Source organism: Acinonyx jubatus, chromosome B2 (assembly GCF_027475565.1).
Source record: "Acinonyx jubatus isolate Ajub_Pintada_27869175 chromosome B2, VMU_Ajub_asm_v1.0, whole genome shotgun sequence".
NCBI lineage: Eukaryota > Metazoa > Chordata > Mammalia > Carnivora > Felidae > Acinonyx > Acinonyx jubatus.
In genome coordinates this window covers 50,459,659-50,484,833 of record NC_069385.1, presented here as the reverse complement: position 1 = coordinate 50,484,833, position 25,175 = coordinate 50,459,659, and the positions used below count along the sequence as shown (strand labels likewise).

Here is a 25,175-nt window from a genome sequence, read left to right as displayed (position 1 = left end):
ATGCCCATAGTCCACGGAGGCTAGTTGCCTACTGTGGCAGGAGAGGGCGGTTTGTTAGTCCACCGTGTGTGTTTGCGTCTCTCCTAACCTGTCCGTTCCATTTGATTGTATTCCAACAGTTATACATTTTGACCGCCTATTATTAAAGCCAGCAATGCAAGAATACCCAAGAAAGTGGAATGTGTTACCAATGAAAATCTCACTGCTCTGGAAAAACTCAATGAAGGAAAGTTGTTTTAAAAAGCGTTGCTGGGGCGCCTGGGTGGCACAGTCGGTTAAGCTTCCGACTTCAGCCAGGTCATGATCTCGCGGTCCGTGGGTTCGAGCCCCGCGTCAGGCTCTGGGCTGATGGCTCAGAGCCTGGAGCCTGTTTCCGATTCTGTGTCTCCCTCTCTCTCTGCCCCTCCCCCGTTCATGCTCTGTCTCTCTCTGTCCCAAAAATAAATAAATGTTGAAAAAAAATAAAAAATAAAAAAATAAAAAAATAAAAAAAAAATAAAAAGCGTTGCTAAATTATATTTGATAGTTCTCAAGAATCTAGAAGGATTCTTGAATCATGATGCTATGGACGGTCTTTAAAGTCTCATTTTGCTAAGGTAACCCAAATGCTACAACATAGAGGATATATTATGTGAGCGATTCGCCAAGCAAGGGGACAAGACAGCATTCTAACCGGCAAATCCATATTCAAAGACCATGCAGGCACTGGCCAAACAAAAGGACTGGTGAGTGAAAGCACATTTTAAAGATTCCTGTTAGAACACAATGTTTGCTGTATATATGTACCATTTGGGTGTGTGATCCCCCTTTTTGTCCGAATGCATTACCGCCCTCTACTGGTCAGGAGGAAGGGACGCCACCCATGGATCCCGTGGAAGCCCCACCCACTGTTTAGTTTCGGAGCATCTATTTTCACTTAGAACGTTCAGATTTCCAGTTAAAATGCTGGCTGAAAATGTAGCCGTGGTTCCGTCAATATAATGGCATTGTTTTACATCGACAGTATTTTCATGTATTTATAGAAGAACGTTTTATAATCGGGTGATGAACACCCTCACTCCACCCCCCCCCACACGATTTTATTGCCTTTTAATTACACTCGGTAATATTTTAAAATAGATGTTGATTTCAGAGGCAGTGGCTTTCCCAAAGTACAGCTTCTATTCTTTGGTGCCGCCATTCACAGTGACAATGCGAAATCAAAATGGTTCTGACTAACGAAAGGGTCCATCTTGCAATGAATGGAACAATAACGTGCGTGCTACAGAGAGCTCGCTCCTCGCACATTACACGACTTTTTGTAGGGAGGGAAGAGCGTTCTTGAAGGGACGTAGACGATGCGGCAGCCTTGGCGAGATGGCTGCGGGCTCCTCCCACCTCTGCGGCAGCGTCACAATCAATAATGCAGGGCTCTGCGGCACAGCCGCGCCTTCTTCCTCCACGGCGCCCGCAGCGCGCGCGGGGAGGCTGCTGCGTTAGCCCACTGCGCCATCTAGAGTCCGTCCGTGCTCATTGCAGGTTGGCCCTGGAAGGTCAAACACTGCCATCTAGGTGGTGCGTGGGGCAACGCGTAGCCTTCAAGAGGGGATCGAATTTAAAAACGCAAAGAAAAATCGAGCGTACGGCTTATTAGTTTGCCTGCAAGGTGAATAATTTTAAGCCTAGAAATTCCAAGTTCCAATCGTGTAAACTTGAATAATGGCTAGCAAGCATCTGCCAGTCATTTGGGGTGGTACCAGGGCTATGCCGAGGAGTCTCATCAGTCTTCACTTTCACGTGACACAGCCTCGAAGGGAAAAATCCGTGTAAGCATACACCCAGTTAAATTTGAACTTCTGGTCAACCACGAACAACATTTTTTGTGTAAGTATGTCCCATATATAGTTGAAATTTTTAAGCGGGCATCCTATTATCATTTTTATTAGCTAAATCTGACATCCCTATAGGGAAACAGATGATTGCAGTACAGGCCCAGGGGTGGTGCACAAAAGGTTTGAGGAACTTTGGGGTGCTGATTGGGATGGCTTCTCAGGGGAAAGTCACTTATGCAAATGGTTCACCAGACCAGCAGATGGTAGGCAGGTTCTCCCGGTAGGGCAGCATAAGAAAAGGCAAGAGGCTGGGGGCGTGGAGGGGAAAGCTCACAGCACAGTTTTGTGCCCCTAGAGCACAGGGGTGAGGAGGGGACAGGCCCAACGGGAGCTTGTTGTAACACAGAGGGCCTCTACCGTGTTACCCAGGAGCTGGATTTCCTCCTGTATGCAAGGGGGAGTGAAAGAAAGGTTTCTCTTCTTCCTTCCTTTCTTCCCTTCCTTCCCTTCCTTTCCGATTTTCTTTTTAAGTAGTCTCTACACCCAGCATGGGGCCCAAACCCACAACCGCAAGATCAAGAGTCCCATGCTCCACCTACTCAGCCAGCCGGGCGCCCTGAAAGAAAGGTTTTGAGTAGGAGAGTCACATGGTCAAATTTGTTTTTAAGGAGGTAAATCTGGCACAGTATTGAGGATGAAACAGGGGGGTTAAGAAGCCCAGAAGAGGGGTTGGGGGAAGGCTGTCTAAGGTCAGTGAGCTAATAAGTAGCAGAACTTGGATGTGAACTGGGGTCTTCTGGCTCTAAGTCCAGCCTGCCTGTCACCTGGCCAAGGGGCCTGCCCTTTCATTGGATTAGGATTCCCACCTGCAATCATTTTTAAGATCAGGAATGCCATACCACGTTGTGCATGCTGCTCTTCTCTGAAAGAGGAGCTCCACCCACATTTGGAAATAGGGGAAAGAACCCCATCCTCGCCTTCTCTCCTCTCCTGCTTCTCATGTGGCATCCTTGGTGCCTGCCTCCAATTAACTCAACCCTCTTTCCCACGCAAACCGGACTAACACGGCCACGTGACAAAGAGAATTAGATCCCTCTGAGGTATTTGGTCTTGTTTTCCTTAGGCCCCAGCGTCACTTTTTGATGCCCTGGGAATGAGGCGAGGGCACCTGCTTCTTTTCTAAAGACGCTGCTGTGAGCCCTCACGCAGATGGCAGGGCCAGGTGTTTTGTGGTTGTTAGGGGCTGCTTGTTCTTGGATATGGTTCGCTAAAAGCTGGACGGGAGGGGGCCGCTGACAGTGCCTTAGCATAGGGCAGCCACTCAGAGAACAGAATGCACAGGTGTTGGTAGACCAGGCTCGCGCAGGTTAGTGGAGGAAGCAGTGAAAATACACCTGCTCTCTCAGGCTGTGCCACAAAAATCACGGCGCAGTCTTGAGGCTGGAGCTTTGTAAAAAGATTGGGATACGTTTAAGATGAAGACATAAAAGGGGGCGCATGGGTGTCTCAGTTAAGCCTCCGAGTTGGGCTCAGGTCATGATCTCATGGTTTGTGGGTTCGAGCCCCACATTGGGCTCTGTGCTGTCAGCTCAGAGACTGCTTGGGATTCTCTTTCACCTTCTCTCCCTGCCCCTGCCTCACTTTTGCTTTCTCTTTCAAAACAAACGAACAAACTTAAAAATAAAAAAATAAAAAAAAAAAGGAGAGGGGCACCTGGGTGGCTCAATCGGTTAAGCATTTGACTCTTGGTTTCAGCTCAGGGCAAGATCTCGCGGTTTGTGAGTTCAAGCCCCACGTCGGGCTGGCTGCTGTCAGCACAGAGCCTGCTTCAAATCCTCTGTCTCCCTCTCTCTCTGCCCCTCCCCAACTTGTGCCCTCTCAAAAACTAGTGAGCATTAAAAAAAAGATGAAGACATGTAGGAAAAGGTAAGAAGTGCAATAATTAGTAATAGAAAAGGAGCATAAAAAGATGCAGTGAATACATGTATACAACATGATAGTCGTGCTTCGCTATGGTAGTAAGAGTGTGATTTTAAAAGGAGTCCTTTTAATGTTTATTTATTTTTGACACAGAGAGCATGAACGGGGGAGGGGCAGGGAGAGAGGGAAACACAGAATCCAAAGCAGGCTCCAGGCTCTGAGCTGTCAGCACAGAGCCCAACACGGGGCTCGAACTCACCTCGAGATCATGACCTGAGCTGAAGTCGGACACTCAACCTACTGAGCCACCCAGGCGCCCCTTAAAAGGAGTCCTTTTAAATGACCAACAAATGTTCATTGAACACCTGCCATGTGCATGTCCTTCCGCACTGTTATGCCTGCAGTAGCAATCTGGCTGGAAAAATTACTGAATTATTAGCGATCGGGTTGCAGGCCCTGCTGGGAGAGGGCAGTGAACCAGAGGCGGTGGTACAGAGGTCCCCAGCTTCCATTTTGGTTCTGAGGCCTGTGAATTTTCAGGGAAGAGAACCCAGTCAGGGAGTATAGCAATCTTGAGAGACTTAGAGGGTTTGTAGCAAGCATGACGGACTCTACAAGTCATGTAGGGGAGTGTAGGAAACGTCCATTTCTTCATTTTCTTCAAATTAAAATTAACCACTTATTAAATTAAATTGATTAAACTTTAATTAAAATTAGAATTAAAATTAAAGCAGGCTCTGAACCACCCCCCGCCCCCGCCCCGCCCCCGCCCCGTCTCCTCTCCATCTGGAAAGAGATTTATTCCGAGCTATCATTAGTGCGTTCTTTGCGCAGACACCATCAGAGGCTGAGAAACAAGCCAGGAGGCCTCGCTGGTGCCCAGGAAAGAGGCCAGGCCCCTGGTCTTCGCTTTCCGAGCTCCCCGCCCACACACCCCGATGCTCCAGGTCTGCGCGCGCACTGGAGGCTTTGCAGGCGCGCAGACGTCTCCAGAACGCTGGCTGATTGCAGAGCCCGAGCCCTGGGTCAGCTTCCAGAAAGCACCGTTGAACACCGAGTCCCTCTGGGCTTTGAGGCTGTCACTGCTATGGCCTGAGCGGCCATGTGGCCTTGCTCGTGGCCTCCTCAGAAGCCAAACAAAAGATGTACCCATCCTGCGGTGTTGCCTTGAGCATCAAGCGAGTCAGTGCGTACACAGCCCCCAGCACAATGAAGGGACCCCTGAGCCCTCACTGTTAGTGGTTACATTCCATCTCGTTTCACCCATGCGAACGCGGACACTCCCTCGCAGCGCACTTTCAGCGTGTTCCTGTAACCAATAGGGTCTCCTTCCCACAACTGCCACGGGAGGGGAGAAAGGAAGAAGGTGTGGGTTTGGACCTTTGCCTGTCTGGGCGGCTGATCGTCCCAGGGGAAGGGAATGTTCTAGTTGTGATGATGCTCCTGATAGCATGATTTGGGGAATCTGGTGGGAAGGGCAAGTGGGCTGTGCTCTTAGCAGATGCAGGTCGTCACCATCAGAGATGAACATTTTGCCGGTGGAAAGAGCACTGGAGCCGGAGTCTTCCCCAGCTCTCCAGCCGGCTTCAGCTCTCAACTCTCTAAGTGCCATTTCCTCAGAGATGTCCTCTCTGCTCCCTGGTCTCAATTAGCTCCTCCCTGTCATTCTTTCTTGGACTCTCTTGTTCTTTGTTACTAGCCTTTACTCAGTTTTTAGTTATGGATACTTTGTGTGTGTGTTTGGCGACTTCTCTCCCAGTAGATTATATATAGCTCTAGAGGGCAGGGATTAAGTGTGTTTTATTGACCAAGTACAATCACTTAACTTCAAGTTTTTACTATGTCAAATGAGGGAGGTTAATACTGCTTTTGCCTACCTCACTGAGCTGTGAAATTAATAAAGATAATAATGTGAAACTTCCTTGTAAATCATAAAACATGATGCAAATATTAGCTCTGCTCAGCACCATGTCCGTTTGAATGCACATCCCAAGCTTGTGCATCGGGCTCCTGGACGGATGAGCATTTTGTTAGATGAGATAATAAAGGAAAGTGCTCGGTACAGGATGCACCCCACGGTAGCTCTTATTGTCGGAAGTCGAAGAGGATAGCCCCAACCTCTAAAAATGTCATATTCCCTTAGTCCACCTGTAGTAGGCTTGAAATAGTTAACTAGATGCATGCCCACGGCTGGGGACATGTAAACGTGTGAGTAACCGCGAACCAATCAATTCTGTACACTTCAGTGGGGGAGGGGGCTCAAAGTTAGTTATCAGCCAAGATGTTCCTTTCCTCCCAAGACGCAAGGATAGTGAGTAGGATGCCTTCCCCTGCCCTGTGCAGAGAGATTACAGAGGGAGGGAAGACATTTCCAGAAAGATGGCAGCTGCTTTCAGAATTTCACAGAGAGCGAATGGGAGGAGCATGCACAGATAGGGGCAGTGTCACATTCGGAACTGTGGGTGCTGGGGCAGGAGGGATGGAGTTGACCAGTAGGCTGGTCCTCAGCCGGGGCTCCTTTGCTTTGGATGGACCAGCTAGGAGATGAGAAAAAATCCGTTCCGATGGCCAGTGTGGGACATGAATCACTGAGGCTGGGAACTCAAAGATCAAACAGTCTTAAGCCAGAAAGATAGAAGAAATAGATTGTGTCTGTTTTGGTCCAGTCCATTTTCCTTCACTAGGTCTTTCTCAGGTTTAATCCTGTTTCTTAGGGAGGAAAGCTAAGGAATTGACATCACAACCACACTGGGTATTCTTTGCTGTTTGGTGCGATTATAATTATGGTTTAATTGACTACTTAGTAATCTGTGTGGAGTTTGTTTGCACCTTATGGAGTTCCTGGCTCTCTGAAGCCCCCAGATTCCCTGTTGTTGGCAGAGGGCCCAGATTTTACCCAGCCCCTTGGCACTAGGCTTTACTTACTGTGTCTTTGTTTTTCTTAATGTTTTTGATTTTGGAGAGGGGGAGAGGGGGAGAGGGGGAGAGGGGGAGAGGGGGAGAGGGGGAGAGGGGGAGAGGGGGAGAGGGGGAGAGGGGGAGAGGGGGAGAGGGGGAGAGGGGGAGAGGGGGAGGAGTAGAACGAGAGGGAGACACAGAATCTGAAGCGGGGTCCAGGTTCTGAGCTGTCAGCACAGAGCCTGACAAGGGGCTCGAACCCACGAACCATGAGATCGTGACCTGAGCTGAAGTCTGATGTTCAACCAACTGAGCCACTCTGCCACCCCAACAGTCTTTGTATAGCTGTGACTGCTTGAACGAAACAAAGGTGAGCAGAACACCTAGCAGAGGTCAGGTAACAGAAAAGATAGGATGTGTAAAGGGTCAAAGAGAACAGGGATAGGCCTTGGGATGGGGGCAGGATGGTGGGCCAGACATGGGGTCCACGAGAGGACAAAGCCCCAATGCAGAGGCCCATCAAGATGCATAAGCCAAGACCAAGGCTGAGAAGGTGGGATGAACAAAGGTCACACACAACTGAACACAGGAGGAGATGGGCTGGTGGCCGCACACACCACAGAGGTGAGGTTTAGGAGGAGGAGGGGCACAGACCTGTCAAAATTTTTTTCTTCAATCTTAATTTGTTCAGTGATTGCTAACAGCGTAATTGTTTTATCTTAGCCCAAAAAGATGGGGGTTAACTTGACTTCATCTGTCATGGGGCCGTGGCCCCAGAGAGGGCCTTCTCTCAGGCCGGATACTCTAGGTGCCTCCCCATGTTCCATCTCCAGTTTTTCCAGTCCTGAGCCAACTGGTGTGAGGAACGCGCGGGGATGAAGTTAAGTGTAGGGCACCGTGGGGGCGTCTGAGGGAAAATCAGGAGCCGTTGGGGGTGGGGGGTGTTCAGGGAAGGCCTTTGGCACCCCGTTTTCGTTGTGAAGGGAGAACTCCAGAACAGGCTGTGGTTGGGGCTGGGGGAGCAGAGACCAGGCCAGCGCTCTGTGCTCCAGGGCCTGGGAGAGAAAGGGCCTGGGGCAGGGCAAGCCTAGGATGGAGAGGCTGAGGGTGAGGAAGGTGAATGTGTCCAGCTGTACCATTTAGCCCAAGGGGAGACTCTGATCTCTGGGAACTGGTGGAACAGCTACTCAAAGAAAAGTTACCACCCGACCTACCCTTCTTAGTCCCGGAGGAGAGTGCTCACACCCTCCTGAGCGCTCACACCCTCCTGACACTCCACGCCCACCCTCCCTCGAGAAGGTAAATGGGAGGAGAGTCTGCGAAAGAAAACAGGGTATTAAAGCAGCTCCGTGAGAGCTAAAGCCCAGCTGAGAGTGTGAGCACGAGGTCGGTGTCCCGCTGAGGAGACAGAGGGCAGCTTTGTGTGGGGCCCCAGCCGCCTCCTATCTCCCTGCTGCTGGTTCCTGGGGAACATGCGGGGGCTCCTGCTTTCCACACTCCTGGGTGCTGCTCTGGCACAGGTAAGCTCCCCCCTCCTCACCGCTTCCCCTCAGGAGTTTCAGATTTCTCCAGGTCAGAAATTAAAAAGGAAGAAGATGGGGGCAGAGTGGGGGGGGTTGGTAAATACCTTGTGGGAATACTTCATGCCAAACGGGGAGCCATTTTCGTCTCCAAATAAAAGTTGTGTTTAGTTTAGAAGCTTCGGGAAAGAAGTGGAAAACATTTCTTCCTTTCAGGTAACGGCACCGAATCCACTTTCGATATGTTTGAACAGCTCCCAGACTTGAATAGTGTATATTTTTTTGGGGGGGGGGGGTACGACACACACCGCGTGGTCTGGAGGCGGCCGCCGGGGTGAAGGAGCCCCTTCATCTGGGCTCCAGGCTGGGGCTCAACTTTCCGTGGCTGTGTGCGAAAGGTGCAGAGAGCCACTGGAAAAAATGATTCTGACGACTTCCTTCAGCTAAGCCTGTCCTTGTTTGAAAGGAGCACTTGGGCTAAACATTTATATTTTTAAAATGTTCTGTTACTTTGTCTCTTCTCAAGTCATGCGTTTCTCCCTTTTCATGAAAAGGAAGCGATCCGTGAAGACTTGGGAATAGTTTCAAGCAACAGACCAAAGGGAAATTTAATTTGAGAGGAGCAAGTCGTTGCCTTGGGATTTTTTAATAAGAAGATGAAAACAGGGTGACTTGTGTATGTGGGTTTATTTACATGGAGGAGGTTACTGCTTGCACAGAGGACAGAGCTTTCGAAACCTTCCGGTGGTTGGGGAAACATGGACGTGTCTGGGAGTCAGTAGCCCAGTAGGGCGCTCAATTGTGTTTTAGGAAGCAGGAGATTGAAATTTGTTATATAGGATATGGAGATTTCAGACTGTAGAAGAATCCTAACAAGAATGCCACTGGTGTGGTTTGTCTCCACTGCTATATGGAGGGGCACATTTTCTCCAGGGGAGGTGAGACGGAGCTGTCTCCCACTCCACCCTTCTTGAGAAAAGGCCCATTGTTGTTGTTGTGGATTGAACAGCACCTATCCCGACAGAGAGGTGTCCAAGATAAAAAACAAAAACAAACACAAAGAGGTTAAGACACGGCAACAAGAAAGTATTATTTTGCTTAATTTTGTCATTATGAACTTTTGAGGAATAATACCTACTCCTTGTTGAATGTCTGCTACGTGCCGAGCACCGTGCTAGGTACTTTAGTCATTATCTTAATCCTCAAAATAACCTTACGACGTGGATTATTATTATTATTAATCCCATTTTACAGAGGAGGATTGCGGCTTAAAGATCAATTAAATGATAGTCACCTGAGATCACAGAGCTGTACCAAATCTCAGCGCTGGTGTAAAAACCCTTTGTTTCTGGTGCAACAGAAGAGCCTATTTTGGTGTCCCAAAAGAGTTCTGTTCCATTTCTTCTCTGTCGCACCGAGTCTTGAAAGATGGTTTCACTGGAGATAGAACACCAGGTTGACAGTTGTTTTTTTGTTTTTCCTTTCAGCATTGGGTCTTATTCTCCACCTCCCCCCCCACCTTCCTTTTTTTTTTTTTTTAAAGGCTTATTTTTTTTTTTTTTCCCCAGAAAAGCTTTAAGGTCACAGCAAATTTGAGAGGAAGGTAAAGAGATTTCCTGTCTACCACTTGCACGGCCTCCCCGCTTATTAACATCCTCCACTAGAATGGTACCTTTGTTACAACTGATGAACCTACATTGATCAGTATATTACCTAAAGCCCATAGTTTACCTTGGGGTTCACGTTTGGTAGTGCCCATCCCAGGAGTTTGGACAAATGTACGATGACATGTATCCGGCATCACAGGATCATGGAGTATTTTTGCTGCCTTAAAAATCCTGTGCTCCACCCCGTCCCCCAATCCCTGGCAGCTAGTGATCTTTTTAGGATCTCCGTAGTTTTGCCCTTTTCCAGAATATCCTATAGTTGGAATCATACAGTAAGTAGACTTTCACTTAATAATATGGGTGTCTTTTCATGGGTTGATAGCTCATTTCTTTTTAGTACTGAATAATCCATTGTCCGGATCACAGTTTATCCAAGGCACCTACTGAAGAGTATCTTGGTCTCCTTTTGATGGGAAGTCAGATCTCTCTCTTGTTGTTATTCTCTTGTATGTAATGTAATGCTTCTCTTTACAAAGTACAGAGTAAAGTTATGCTTTTCCGAGTACACTTTCAAGATTTTCTCTTTATCCTTGGTTTTTAACAGTTACCTTGTGGCCTCAGAGATTGTATAGAAATGCTTCAAGACGGGAAAGAGAAGCAGGTGTTCCCAGGTGGGCAGTTTGGAGAGTAGGCATTTCCTTGAAAGGAAGCAACATGAGGAAAAGCATGGAGGAGGAAAGGGACCTGGTGAGGCTCGTAAGCAGTAAGGTGGAGGAGGAGACTGCATTGAAAGCGAAGGCTGGAGAGGAAGGCATGAACCCGCACAGGCTTCAGATAGCATGCTCAGAATTTTTCACTCTATGCTGTAGCAGTAGGGAACCACTGGTGCCCTGTACAAGGAGGGTAGTAGAATCAGACAGGCTTTCTAAACAGATCCTTCCAGCAGAAATATGGCAGATTCATTTGAGGAGTCCTTATTGAGGGAGGAAGACCAGTTAGGAAGTTATTGCAATAGTACTCAGTAGCCACGCAGAAGGGGGTAGAGTGGCTACTTGTAGGAATAGGAGGACAATTCGCATTAGGCACTGAACGGCTATGGGAAGTGTGGGAGACGACGACCAGGAGGATTCCCGGCATCCTGACTCCAAACGTTGGAGAAGCTATCCAGAAGCGGGGGGGGGGGGGGCAGTGACGATGAGTTTGGGGAATGAATTTTTCCCATGGAACATTCTAGTGGCACTGTTTCGTAGGTAGTCAGCTGTAGGGCTATAGAGCTTGGTGGAGAACTCCTGGATGGAAATTTAGTTTCGACGCTTGCACAGGGTGGAAATGGAAGGCAAGGGGGTAGAGGAGATTGCCAAGAGACTGTGTAGAGTGAGAAAAGACAGCAAGGTCACTGAACACCAGTTAGTCTAAGTGTAAGTCAGATTTGGGGTAATAGGAGTCTGCAGAGGAGAGTGAGAAAGTAGATTGAGAGGTAGGGGTAGACCTGGGAGGGTCTGGCGTCATGAAAGCCAGGGGAGAGGAGAGGATTAAGAGTCAAACAGGGGGCACCTGGGTGGTTCAGTTGGTTAAGCATCCTTCCAACTTTCGATTTCGGCTCAGGTCACGATCTCCCAGTTCGTGGGATCGAGCTCCACATCTGGCTCTACACTGACTGCCCTCATGCTCTCTCTCTCCAAAATAAGTGAAGCATAAAGAAAAAAAAAAAAAGTCAAACACCTTAGAGAGGGGGCAAGAGGAAAACAGAGAGATTCCATGAACATGAGCCCAGCTGGGAGGCCAGTGAATCTGGCAGGAAGGCCCCGGCAACCATGGCTGAACCAAGGGAAAATTGAGAAGAAGACGCTGTTTCTACTCCCTTCTCCACTTTTGTATTTCCAGTCCCCGCCACCACCTCCTCCAGAATCCCAGCACAGTTTATCCTCAAAATCTACCCTCACGTGGTCTCTTCAGCTTGAATTGTAGCTGAGAGGGTTGCTCTGGGGAATTCGTGTTACCAGTGATAAGCAAAAGGGCTGAGGTTGGAAGGGTGGAATTTCAAACTCATACTCTTAAATGTAGGATGTTTTGGCTTGGAAAGAGGTTTAGATTTCTGGATCAGTGCAAGTGCCTTCAGGCTATCAAATAAATTGAGGGTTAATTATAGAAATTACTTGCCAGGCACTGTGCTAGGTGCCAGTATTAATTAAAATGAACCACAAAGTCCCCGAGGATGGGTAGCTTTAAGCGTGTGGGAAAGACAGACACTTACACAAATGGTTTCAATTCAAGGGCATGTAAAAGAGAGGGGGGTGGGGGGTGGGGAGAGATTGTAAGAAGTTTTCTGGAAAAGGCCATAGCTAAACAGAGCTGGATGAAGAGTGAGGGCCAGTGAAGAAGGTTAGAGCCGGATGGAACAGCATCAGCTATTCAGGGAACGGCCGACACTTGAACTTGCCAGAACATAACGGATGCTAGGAATGCGGGAGATTGAGGAGGGCCCTGAATTCTGTGCTTAGGAGCTTGGACTTTCCCAAGTCAGTCAGTTTCGGGTGTGAGGGATGAAGGAGAGGAGCAGGTGAGGTCCATTTTCAGCTTCCTGGCTTGGGGAGCTCAGTGGTTGGCCCCACCATTCGCTAAAAAGGGAACTAGGTGAGGAGCAGTCTGTTGTGGGGAAGGAGAAAGTGAGATCCTCGTGGGACAGCAAAGTGGATATACCCAGGGGAAATTAATGAGTTGTAAGCTTAGGGGGAGAGGCCTTGGCTGGAGAGGAGAGACAGATGAAGATTAGGGGGTTTGTTTAGTATCAAAGCTGGCTTGTGGCGGGACCCGGACGAGGGAAGGAGCGAAGGTCAGGGTTGAGAGCTCGGGCTCTGAAATCTGCCTGTCTAGTTTAAATCCCTCTTCTACTGCTTGATGTAGGACTTAGGACAGGTTAAACAATCTGAGCTTCAGTGGCCTCATTTATAAAATGGGGTGTATGGTTTCCTCCTGCTCCTGTAACCCGTTACCACCGATTTAGCAGCTTAAAACAACACAAATTTATTATTTTACACTTCTGGACATCTGTAGTGTGAAAATGGGTATTAGAGGGCTAAAATCAAGGGTCGGCAGGGCTCTTCCTTCTGGAGGGTCTAGGAGAGAGTCTGTTCTTTGCCTTTGGCAGCTTTTTAAAAAAGTTTAATTACTTATTTTGAGAGAGAGAAAGGGAGAGAGGGCAGGAGACAGAGACAGAATCCCAAGCAGGCCCCGAGCCATCAGTACAGAGTCCCTTACAGGGCTCAAATCCTCAAGCTTTTGAGGTCATGACCTGAGCTGAAGTCAGACACTTAACCAACTGAGCCACCCAGGTGCCCCTGCTTTCTGCAGCTTCTTTTTCCTTTTTAATGTTTTTATTTATTTTTGAGAGAGAGAGAGAAAGAGCAAGCGGGAGGGAGAGGGGCAGAAAGAGGAAGACAGAGGGTGTGAAGCAAGCTCCAGGCTCTGAGCTGTCAGCACAGAGCCCGTCGCAAAGGCTTGAGCTCACAAGCCGCGAGATCATGACCTGAGCTGAATATCGACTCCACCAACTGAGCCACCCGGGCACCCCTGCTTTCTGCAGCTTTTAAAGGCTCCCGCACTCGTGGCTCATGACCGCCTTTCAGCTGTGACATCACGCCTTCCTCTGCTTCCATCCCATCTTCTCTGACATTCCTGCCTCTTTCCCATTGAAGGATACTTATGGTTACATTGGGCCCACCTGGTTAATCCAGGATATTCTCATCTCAAGACCTTTACCTGCATCTGCAAAATCCCCTTTGCTGTGTAAGGTAGTATCTTAACAGGTTCTGGGGATTAGAACACAGGCATCTTTGAAGGAACACTTATTATGCCTACCACACGTGGCTGACAACTGCTCCATACTCTTCTAATGAAGGCTAAATGATATTAGGTAAGGCGCTTGGCACAGAGGAGGTACCATGTTCTTTCATTCCATACATTTTATTACAGGGAATAAGACTGCAAAAAAGCTTGCCCTTTCAAGAAGCTCACATTCTTGATGCGTGACTTAGAAGATAAACAAGTAGAATATATAGGAATAAGACAGGTGGTAAGAAGGCCTGTGGGCTAAAAGGCTGGGGCAGGGTCTGTTTTACAAAGGGTGGACAAGAAGGGCCTCACTGATAAATTTGAGCACAGACCTAAGCAACTGAAAGAGTGAGCCACGAAGATACCTGTGGGAGGAACATGCTTGGAGTATTCAAAGAATGGGGAGGCCAGGTGGACCTGAGGTTGCAGGGCCTTCGAGGGTCATTTGGCTTTTACACCGAAATGTGAAGCCGTGAGGAAGCCACCTCTTATGAGCAAGGAGTGACATGAATTAAAGTATGATTGTAAAAAGATACACATATTTAATGTATACCATTTGATGAGCTCCAGGATAAGTATATACTCATTAAACCAAAAACACTACCAAAGCCCTAAACATATCCATCACCTCCTAGAGATTTCTCCTGCCCCTTCTATTGTTGTTTGTGTGTGTGTGCGGTAAGAACATTTAACATAGGATCTACTCTCTTAGCAAATTTTAAGTATATGTATAATGCGGTAACTTAGCTATAGGCACTGTAGCTTATTTCATTTTAACCATTGTGCTGAGTGAAGAATCTAGAAGACAAAGGGGGAAGCAAGGAGATCCTTTAGGAGACCATTACAATCATCTAAAGTGAGAAATAATGGTAGCTTGGTGGTGATGGGGGGGGGTGCTATCTAATCATTTCTGATTAGAGTTGGGTACATTTTAAAGGCGTAACCAACAGGATTTACTGATAGGATTGTATAGAAAATGGGAGAGAAGAGTCAAGAATGACCCGACCCCAAGGTATTCTGGAAAAGTGAAATTGGCCTGTGTTCAGCAGGGATGTGCACGGAAGGGTATCTTGGAAGAGAAATTGGGAGTTTGTTCTGGTCACACTGAGCTCGCTGTGCCTGTCAGATATCCAAGTGGAGACCGGGCAGTTCGCATCTGAGTTCCCAAGACAGGGCTGGAGGGAGACAGGCGATAGAGAGAGGGAGGAGCCTTCAGAGGTGTTCACCGCAGGGGGCTCCAATTAGAGAGTGAGAAGGAGCAGCGAGGAGGGAGGAGGAAGAAGAACGAGTGATGTGTGGGCAGCTGAGTGAAGAAAGGTTTACGGAAAGAGGCATGGTGACAGTTCCCGATGGATATTGCGACGCTCCCCGCTGTTATCTCCCAATTCAGGGGAAGTCTTCGGTTTCTAGAAATCTCCGAAATGAGTTTGAGGCATGCTTTCTAACGGCACCTGTGTCATCCAATGAAGTTCTGCTGCAGGGCGCAGGGCGGCGGGCCGCCAGACACGCCGCCTGAAGGGAGGCCTGGAGAAGCCTCGGAGGTGCACCAGCGTAAACAGTTCTGTCACTGGCCCTGTCAATGCCCTCGCCAGAAGCCCAGCTGCCCTCCTGGAGTGAGCCTGCTGAGGGACGGCTGCGGATGCTGTAAAGTCTGTGCCAGACAAGCAGGGGACATGTGCAACGAGGCCGACCTCTGCGACCCGCACAAAGGGCTGTACTGTGACTACTCGGCAGACGGGCCTAGGTACGAGACTGGAGTGTGTGCGCGTAAGTGTCTTCTTCGGGACCTGCCGGGAGAGGTGGAGCCCAGACAGCATTCCCCCCTCCCTGTAATTGTTGATTGGAATAGTCAGCTTAGTTTGGCTAAGTTTGAGGTGGGTTTGGTTTTCACACCCCGGTGGGACTGGCTTTGTCATATTGGACACCATGTGTTCAGAAACCTGTTCTTGTTAATTGCACTAACGTGATCGTGTAGTGATTCTCAGGTAATTGCCTTTAGTGATAAAAATAGGGGAAATTAGGTAAATAGAGCCTGACTTCTTAAAGTGCCACGAAATGACAGCTTTTGTCACTGTGGTCAAAAGCTCAGTCTGAATTCACCCTTTTCCGCAACTTAAAACTAATCTTGCTTGAAATGTAAGGATGTATATCCTGCTTTAATCTTAGCCTTTCCAAATGATCATCAAGTTACTGTACTTTTAAATGGAAGCAGATTTGTAAAAAGGAAGGTAGCGGGACCCCAAATCACAACCTGACCCTCAGATTTATGGATTTTAACTCTGGAGACTGATGGAGACCATCTAAACCTACACCTTGACAATAACTCAGGATCCTGATTTAGCTAGGATTAAAAACTAAGATTTCTAGGGCACCTGGGGTGCTTGGTTGGTTAAGCATCCGACTTCAGCTCCAGTCATGATCTCATGGTCCGTGGGTTTGAGCCCCACATCAGTCTCTGTGTTGACAGCTCAGAACATGGAGCCTGCTTTGGATTCTGTGTCTTTCTCTCTGCCCTTCTCCTGCTCATGCTCTGTCTCTCAAAAATGAATAAACATTAAACAATTAAAAAAAAAACAAAAAAACCTAAGATTTCTAAGGGAAGAGAGATACCCATGTTAGCTTCACATTTTAGTCAGTCTACAGAAAAGACTGTGTGGGCAGGCAAATTACTATCGGGTTTTGTTGCGAGCCTGGAATACGAGCACACCTTTGGAGTATGACTGAGTGTGTAGAGCCATTCAAGTTTGATGGCCTGATGCCCCTGTCAGCACTAAACTACATTGGTTAAGAATGCAGGCACTGGGTTCAAATTCTGGACTTTATATGCTGAGCAACCTTGAGGTCACGTTGCTTAACCTCTCTGTGCCTCAGTTACGTCATACATACTTCCTCTTACAGAAGTGTTAGGAGGAACACATGAAATAATGACACAAAACCCAAAGCACCTAGCAGAATATCTGGCAGGCAGTAGACTCTTAGACATGTTAGCTATTATTTGTGGAAATTCAACAGGTCAACAGACAGACTCTGGCATCAGGATCCTCCTTTCTCCCAAATGGTCCTGGGCAAATTATTTCATTATCCTAAAAAGCACTTAGTGAACCACCACTAATGAGCCAGGCACTGTGCCCAAAGAAAACAAGAAAAGATAGAGGCCCTGCCCTCACAGAGTCAAACCTTATTGTGTCAGACAGAGCTTTCCACAAGTGATTTCACATAGAATGTGATGAGTATTTTAACAGAGCATAGCCATGAGGGTGGGGGTGGAGATGACCTCAAATGGGTCACAAACTATGGCCCAGGGGCCAAATCTGGCCCAGAGCCTGTTTTTGTAAGTCACATTTTATTGGAACACAGCCACACTATTCAGTTCCGTAGTCTGTGGCTGCTTTATGATAGCAGAGCCCAGTAGTTGTGACAAAAACCAATGGTCTATAAATGCTAAGATATTTACAGGACATTTGCTGATCCACGATACAGAACAATGATTTTTAAACTTTGCTCTGAGGACCCCTTTAGTCTCAGAAATGAATGAATATCCAAAGAGCTTTTGTTTATGTGTTATCTCTATTGGTATTTAGATGGATTAGAAACTTAAAAATATTACTGATCCATTTAAAAACAGAAACCCCATTGCAACTTGGTAGGAATAATATATTTATGAAAATATTTTATTTTCTAAAACAAAGAAAAAATTAGAAGAATGGAGCTGTTTTACATTTGTGTACCTCTCTAATGTCCAGCTGAACAGAAGATAGCTAGATTTCCCCATCTGCTTCTGTTTTCAATCTATTGCTGTGTGTTATTTTTGTTGAAATATATGAAGGAAATCCAGTCTTACATAGGTAGTCATTGGAAAAGACAGGAATACTTTAACAGGATTTTCAGATAATGTGAATATTCTTTTTGATATTAAAACTTGAGAAGTGGTACTTTTTTATTTAAAAAAAATTTTTTTTTAATGTTTATTTATTTCTGAGACAGAGAGCAGACAGAGCATGAGCAGGGGAGGGGCAGAGAGAGAGAGAGAGGGAGACACAGAATCTGAAGCAGGCTCCAGGCTCTGAGCTGTCAGCACAGAGCCCGACGCGGGGCTCGAACTCACAAACCGTGAGACCATGACCTGAACCGAAGTCGGTTGCTCAACTGACTGAGCCGCCCAGGTGCCCCTAGAAGTGGTACTTTCTTGAAAATTAGCTGTATCATGGAATCTGAAACCCTATCAATGAACTTCGCAGAGTCTGTGACATCAAAATGCATTAGTCTATCCAAGACCTAGTTGGAATGGGTCTTTTACTCGTGTATAATTTTGTAACACCATGCATTGGTTATTTGGAAAATACTAGTTTGGGAAAAGGTGATGTAGATGTTCCAAATATTGATACACTTTATATAAGATTAAAAAAACACATTAACCAATACCAATCTAATCATAAAAGTCTGCATATTGGGTAGCTATAGAGATCTTGGTGGTGGATATAGATTTTCCAAACTTCTAATTTTTGCTTGAAAGCCTGAATTCTGTCATTGGCCAGAAAAGTGTTTCCCTTGAAGTGACACGCTCACCATTGATTTTCAAGAAAATGTCTGCCAAATACCTGAGTAATCATGGTTTATCTGTCAGTCATCTCTTTAGGTGAAATCCTCACTCAAAAAGTGGTTTCGTTCAGCCCCAAACTCAAACAATAGAATAGGTGCTTCTCAAGACGATACAATATCTACAGAAATGCTCTCTGTAACACTGTCTACTCTGTCACACAGGATATTAAAATGACATATATTTGGTGATTAAGATTTAGTAAAATTGGTAATTTCTACTGTTATTAGGACATTATTGAATAAAACTAGATTTTCTTTTTTTTTTCGAAAGCACATTTATGTACAAGTGCATTGGCAGGGAAAAAGACAGTACTAGCCCGTACGGTTTGATTCACGCTAAGGCTCCAGCAGCAGTTTCAGCCATCATTGCTCTTACACCCTCAGTGCAAATACCAACACGGTGAAAAAAGTCAGGCACATCTCAGTGTTCTGAAAGGGTTTTGACCTTGCGGATTCTCTGAAAGGGCCTCAGGTACCGCCAAGAGGTGCGAGGGGTCACACTTTTGAGAACCGTTGATCCAGGTCAAGAATACCTCTCAGAGGAGTGAAAGTTTCCTCCAATTCTCTTAACAACAACAAAATCAGTTGCTGTGCAGTACTGTAGTTAAACAAATTATGGTGTCTTCAGCCATTCACGTATCCTCATTTCCTACAAACACATCCTTGCCTATTGTTGGACATCTGGGAAACCTCAGTCTTCCCAGCCACCAATCCATCTCTCAGACTTACAATCAGTGTCTCAGTGCGATATTCCTACTGATCCTGAATAGGGCCTGTACTTGGTCTTGATTCTGAAAGTGACTGACTGGAGCAGATCGCTTACAATATAATGGAAATGTCTCATTTCCAGCTTTTACACATGTTCTGAGAAAGTCCCAGATGGGGCCTAAGAAGCTGAGAACACTACTTCATAAAGGAGATAGCTATTACCCCTGTGATTCATAATGGGAGGTCTGGATTATCAGTTATGGCTTCTTTGGTGATTCTGCTCTTCTCTCTTTTCAGATCTTATAGCTGTGGGATGTGAGTTCAACAGGGTACATTATCATAATGGCCAAGTCTTTCAACCCAATCCCCTGTTCAGCTGTCTCTGTGTGAGTGGGGCCATTGGATGCACACCTCTGTTCATACCAAAGCCGGCTGACAGTCACTGCTCTGGGGCTAAAGGTAGAAAGAAGTCTGATCAATCAAACTGTGGCCTGGGACCGTTCCAACAACAGCTTTCAACAAGCTACAAAACAATGCCAGGTGCTTAAAGGCATATTTAGTTCTCATGTATGGCTTCCTGTGATCTTCTTTCATGTTTCTTTTATGTACCACAGGTACTCAGTAAGTACTTATGGCTTAGTGGTCAGTCTGAGAGTTAGGTTGGGTGTGCTATCTTACTCAGTCTCTGCCTCAGATAGGTAGTTTTCTAAGTATCCCTAAAGGAAACTTTATAATGTTTTAGATTTTTCCAGTAAAATATTCCAGTTTTTAAAAGCTCTGCTCAGGTCAGAAAAACTCTTCTATGCCCCTGGCTCATTCCACTCAACCTCTTCTAAGGAAAACTGACCAAATATTGTTCACATGCACCCTGAGAAACTTTTACTTGTAGTGTTATATTATGGGCAAGACGTGTGACCCATCCAGTTCCAAAAATTTTCAAAGGCAACTCCTGTGTATGACAAAAGCAGAAATGGAAGCCTGCTTATTAAAAACATTTGAGAATATGTTTTGAATTTGTAAATATTGTTTCTAAACGTAGGAAACTGCTGACATACGATTATTCTTTCATTTGGTCTGAAAATGCAGCTCTACAGTTACCAACCTCTCTCTAAATAAACACACATACAGGTATTTTAAAGTAGGGTCCCCAGCTATGTACGTAGTCAGAAACCCGTAATGAGACTCTTTCTCACTCATCGTGAGCACTTGGCCATTTACAGTTAGTGTCTGTATATTCATAAATACTGCATACTGGTCTGCTTTAAGTTAACATCTTGTTTAAATGCCAGGGCATTTTGGGGACAGGAGTTTCAAAAACACCCACAAATGAAGCACAGATGAGGAAGGACTCAAAAGGGTCAGTATTCATGCCTGGTTATTATTCACAGCTCTGTGTTTTTACCCAGAAATCAAGAATGCCTTTCTATTGAAATCTGGAGCTTAGTAAATGAAAGGTGCCATGGAAATACAGGAGGAATATTTATATATGCTAAAAACTTCTAAGTTCAGTTACATTATGTAGATATTTAACAAAAGCAACTATAATCAAGCAATGAATTTTAGATATTTAAAAAACTAACTCTATGAAAGGAACATTCTCAGAGACTTCCATCATGCCAATTAATTTGAAAATAATTGAACAGGTTGTAGTGAATTTGCATTTACCATACTTGGTTATTTAGCTAACAGCACGACGCCACTAATGCTCTAAAACCTCTAAAATTATAAGCCAAGCTGTTCTTTTTTGCAAAATGTCCGGGAACAGCTGATTTTCTAAAGTGGATCTGAGGGGCTCCGTCTAAGTTCTTGGGCCTCACGCATGAACCTCGCCGGTGAGAAAATGCCCTAGGGCAGCAAGTTTCCACTAGGGCATCCTTTTGGATCAAGTTCAGTCGGTCTCATTTGCGGAAGGAGAGTAGTTGCAGAGGATCATTGGAACCTGGCTGGAGGGGGTGTTACATGGTCAGTCTCAGTGGCTCGTGCTTTGCTACAAAAAGTGAGAAATTCTGCCACTGTGCTCTCTGGTAATTGAGACCACAGGTCTAGATATGTTAGTGTATGTTCAGTCTAACGTCTCTCTTCTGCTTACCTGTGAAACTGTGGTTAGGGGCCCAAAGAGCAGTTTGGGTTTTAAAAGCAAACAGTGACCAATATACACGTTAAGGTGTATTTGGGCATACTTTACTCCAGATGGCCTACGGTTGGATTCTAGCTTTTGCTCGCTCACGATGAAGCATATGCAGTGACATAATGCCCCCATGCTTTTCTCACTGCTCACCAAATACTAAACTCTTACTTTAAAAGCTCTTCTAGTCTTCTTGCTTCTTAATGTTAACTTCCTGAACTGCAGCTCTTGGCTTAACTTTTTAAGGGGGTTATTGGTAATGTGATAATCTAACCTACCTTTATTTATTGCAGATGCGTGCCAGGCTTTTAATTTGCTTCCTGCGTTGAGGTCTTTAAACTGTTGCCTACCTTCCAGGTATCTTCATGTTTGTGCTTCCTCTCCCTCAGTTCCTTGTGCAATTGCAACATCCTACCGTTAATAACACTGAAAGCAGTAAAGTATCATTTATTTGAAGACGGCACACACTTCAAAGTGACTGATATTTCCTATCAAGAAGGTAGTTGCGGGGAGGGGGGCATCTTTTCAGAGTTTTAAATTTCCATTTTGAAGTAATATAGCCAGAATTTTGCTATATTCAACTGCAGACTCAAATCACAACCTTATTCCAAGTATCTGTTTTAGGATGCACATTAACCTTAAGGAAATGCTTTGAGACAACTAAAATGTAGTGTTTAAAATGAACCAATGGCCTCATTCATGAGCAGAACAAGAAGCTCCCAGTGGATTTATACGATGGAGGAATTATTATGCACTCATTATATTCTCATTATTCACCCCCCCCTTCCCCTCCCTTCTGCTAAGCATCAATCAGTGGAGGGGCTCCATCTGTCCAGCAAATTACCCACCCGCCCATAGATCTCTTTTCCTTTGCCATTTCTTTCTATAAGTGATTTGAAATGGCTGGCCAATGGAAAGAATACCATGGGCCTGATACCACAGGGAATGTAGCAATTAAGCTGAATGAACAGAATAGATTACACACTCACTATGACTTAGTATATGGTTATTTTGATTAGTTCAATATAATGTAGAGAATTTTCTAAAAGACCAGATTAAAACAAGTAGAGGAAAAATAACTGGCCTTAATAGTTTATTCTCAAACATAACTTTTGTATTTTAGATTTTAGCATGCCATGAAAGTTAACATTAAGACATCATTCTAATACCTTGAATTTCTTAATCCTACTAATGTCTATTTCATTTTTGAAAATAATATCTAGCAAGAGGCAAGTAGTTTAGTACTAAGAGAATGAGCTAGTAAGCAGAAGCAAATGGATACATTTACTCAGATTTTCAAAGATAAATTATCTTTATTCTTCCTAAGAAACTGTACTGTAACATTTGGCTAAAAGGTAATTTGGGGACACCTGGGTGGCTCAGTCGGTTGGGCGTCCAACTTCAGCTCAGGTCATGATCTCACAGTTTGTGAGTTCAAGACCCGCATCAGGCTCTGTGCTGACAGCTCAGAGCCTGCAGCCTGCTTCGGATTCTGTGTCTCCCTCTCTCTCTGACCCTCCCGGCTCACATTCTCTTTCTCTATCGAAAATAAATAAACATTAAAAAAAAAAAAAAAGGTAATTTGAAAGTAGGAGAGAGCATGATGAATTAGACTGCAAGTTTATTTTATTCTGAGTTACACTGCATAAAAGGAAAAGTTCTGATCTATTTACTATTAGCTTAAAAATAATTATTAAAAGTTGTCTATCTGTGTGAGTACATAATTATGTATACACATGTACTTTTCCCCCTTTATTTTAGCTTATAGGAATCTCCCACTTATTTGGAAAAGAAAATGTCTTGTGCAAGCAACAAAGTGGACCCCTTGCTCCAGAACCTGTGGGATGGGAATATCTGATAGGGTGACCAATGAAAATAGCAACTGTGAAATGAGAAAAGAGAAAAGACTGTGTTATATCCAACCCTGTGACAGTAACATATCAAAGAGAATAAAGGTAAAATTTAATCAGATTTAGTTTCATTGTAATTCAGTATTAAGAGACTCCTGAAAAGTACGTGTTTTAGAGGGATAGACAGTATGCGATTCTTGTAAAAATAAAATCACCTCATTGTAACTCTTAAAGTCAAACTATTTGGGAGGAAAGCAAGTATTAATCTAATTGCATTTCATGGGGGGAAATCTTACCAAGCAGGGAGGTACTGTTAGCCTGCTGATTCTAGATACTCTAGTAGCTTAACAGTGTGGGTCTTGATCAGCCTGATTTGTTGTGGTACACCCACTATGCATGCTTTTAAAAAGCAAATCCTTTTCAGAGTCTAACTTTTGAAAACTATGTTAATTTTATGTAGTGGAATCAAAGCAGTGGGTAAAAGATTTTGGTTGCTGTATCATAATGATAAGAACTGACATTATGAACATCAGAGTTCTGATCTTGGTTATAGATCACCAACTTGGAGGGAGAAACCACCATTTCCAAAATGCTCTGTGCTTATTAGATAGTAAACTTGCCAAAGGACTATGATAAAATATTTACCCCGGAATTGTTTGGTATAACTAGAGCTGGTCCTACTTCTAGAACAAGGCAAGATGACTGTCTCAAGAGTAAGTTTTGGAAATGCTACAAAACCTTTCTCATCCCCAAGTTATTCCCTACCATATTAAGAAGTTGACAACTCAGTTTTAAACGGATTAAGATATTTATTCATCCACTCAAAACTGAGTTTTGTTAGGGAATTTGCTAAGCCTTAGGTAAATAAACATCTAATAAGACGTGGCCCTTGATATTAAATAAGACAAATTTTCATTGTGGAAACTGTGGAAATGAAGGGTGGAGAGCAACAAAAACAGGGAGTGGGTCCTATGATGGAGCAAGAACAGGGAGGACAGACCTCTGGGTGGGGGGGGTGGGGGGTGGAATTCAAAGGTAGAAAAGAGAGTGCTGATTCACTAAGAAATATTAATGCCCTGGAAATAATTATACCTGTGTGTTTGTACTATAAAAATGTTCTGTATACAGTTTCACTTTTCTAATGACTTCTTAATGTTATGTACCTTTTCAGATCCCTAAAGGAAAAACGTGCCAACCCACTTTCCAACTTCTCAAAGCTGAAAAATTCATCTTTTCTGGATGCTCAAGCACTCAGAGTTACAAACCCACTTTCTGTGGAGTATGCTTGGATAAGAGATGCTGTGTCCCTAACAAGTCTAAAATGATTACCATTCAATTTGATTGCCCAAATGAAGGGTCATTTAAATGGAAGATGCTGTGGATTACATCTTGTGTATGTCAAAGAAACTGCAGAGATCCAGGAGATACATTTTCGGAGCTCAAGATCCTATAAAACCAACTTTATATGGGAAAAGTTAAGTTTAGGTAATCATGTCATTACATCATAAAATTAGAATGGTTTTAAAGGGTGGCAAATCTACCTTATTGATTTAAAACAGTAAGAATGCCTACTTATTCTCAAATGACTGTATTTAAGGCAATAGAAGCTTTTAAAAAGGTTTGTTAAAAAAATATATGTAAAACTTAAAAACCTTAAAAGTGAACTCTTACTTTAAAATGTATAATTATGAAATACGCAGATACTTGGTTCCATCTACATATTCCATACATAATGGAAAATTATACAATTTACAAGAAAACATTTCATTCTATAAAGTAATCTGGAATACTTTGTTGAAGATGAGTAAAAAGTTTAAAACTCTTAAAACTAGCCTTTAAAACTTTGTGTACTTTGACAGTGTAGCCTAGGATCCAGTCAGATGATAATCATTACATGGTGAGCAAGATTCTAGGTTAATTCTTAAAAAGGAGTAAGATTAAACTGTAAATATATTTATAGCTTCCATTGCCCTATCCTGAATATGAGTTTATTAAGGTTTCTTTTGGAAGGAGAAAGTAGAACTTCGTTGGCCATTGTTAACAACTGTAGACAACTGTAATCTAAAAGTTTATATACCAAATAATGTAAAAAATTAAATTTCCAAGATAAAGATCTAAAGCAGTATCCTTACTTTGAAAAGGAAAGAAACTTAAGAATATAACACTAAAGAAAAGCACACAATGGATTATTCTGGCTTGAAAATTGTCCCTAAAAATTACTTCCTTAAATGACAAATCTATCTATGGACTTAAAATATAAATTATTTTATTTAAAGATAAATTAACGTTAAAACCTAGAGCTGGAG

At 44.5% G+C, this 25,175-nt stretch overlaps 1 protein-coding gene across 3 annotated transcripts; it reads left to right on the top strand.

Moving 5' to 3' along the window:
• The first annotated feature begins 1,438 nt into the window (after nt 1-1,438).
• On the top strand, nt 1,439-25,175 carry CCN6 (cellular communication network factor 6). Of its 3 annotated transcripts, XR_008298396.1 has the most exons (6): nt 15,191-15,331; nt 19,192-19,434; nt 21,313-21,376; nt 22,781-22,974; nt 23,423-23,582; nt 24,041-24,240. XR_008298396.1 is itself a non-coding variant. In XM_053222361.1 (5 exons), exons 2-5 carry the CDS (start codon nt 15,051-15,053, stop codon nt 24,320-24,322), a joined length of 1,023 nt encoding a protein of 340 aa, XP_053078336.1. In that variant the 5' UTR covers nt 1,439-1,863; nt 13,729-15,050; the 3' UTR covers nt 24,323-25,175. The 3 variants fall into 3 exon arrangements, 2 of the variants coding, with proteins under 2 accessions (XP_053078336.1, XP_014920863.1); XM_053222361.1 differs by lacking the exons at nt 21,313-21,376; nt 23,423-23,582 and adding an exon at nt 1,439-1,863 and having other exon boundaries at nt 13,729-15,354; nt 24,041-25,175; XM_015065377.3 differs by lacking the exons at nt 21,313-21,376; nt 23,423-23,582 and adding an exon at nt 7,592-8,149 and having other exon boundaries at nt 15,057-15,354; nt 24,041-25,175.

Coding starts and splice junctions, on each gene's coding strand:
- CCN6 (XM_015065377.3), top strand. CDS start 8,102: ATGCGGGGGCTCCTGCTTTCCACACTCCTGGGTGCTGCTCTGGCACAG. Junction 15,355..19,191: donor CGAGACTGGAGTGTGTGCGC/GTAAGTGTCTTC, acceptor CTCTCTTTTCAG/ATCTTATAGCTGTGGGATGT. Junction 22,975..24,040: donor ACATATCAAAGAGAATAAAG/GTAAAATTTAAT, acceptor GTACCTTTTCAG/ATCCCTAAAGGAAAAACGTG.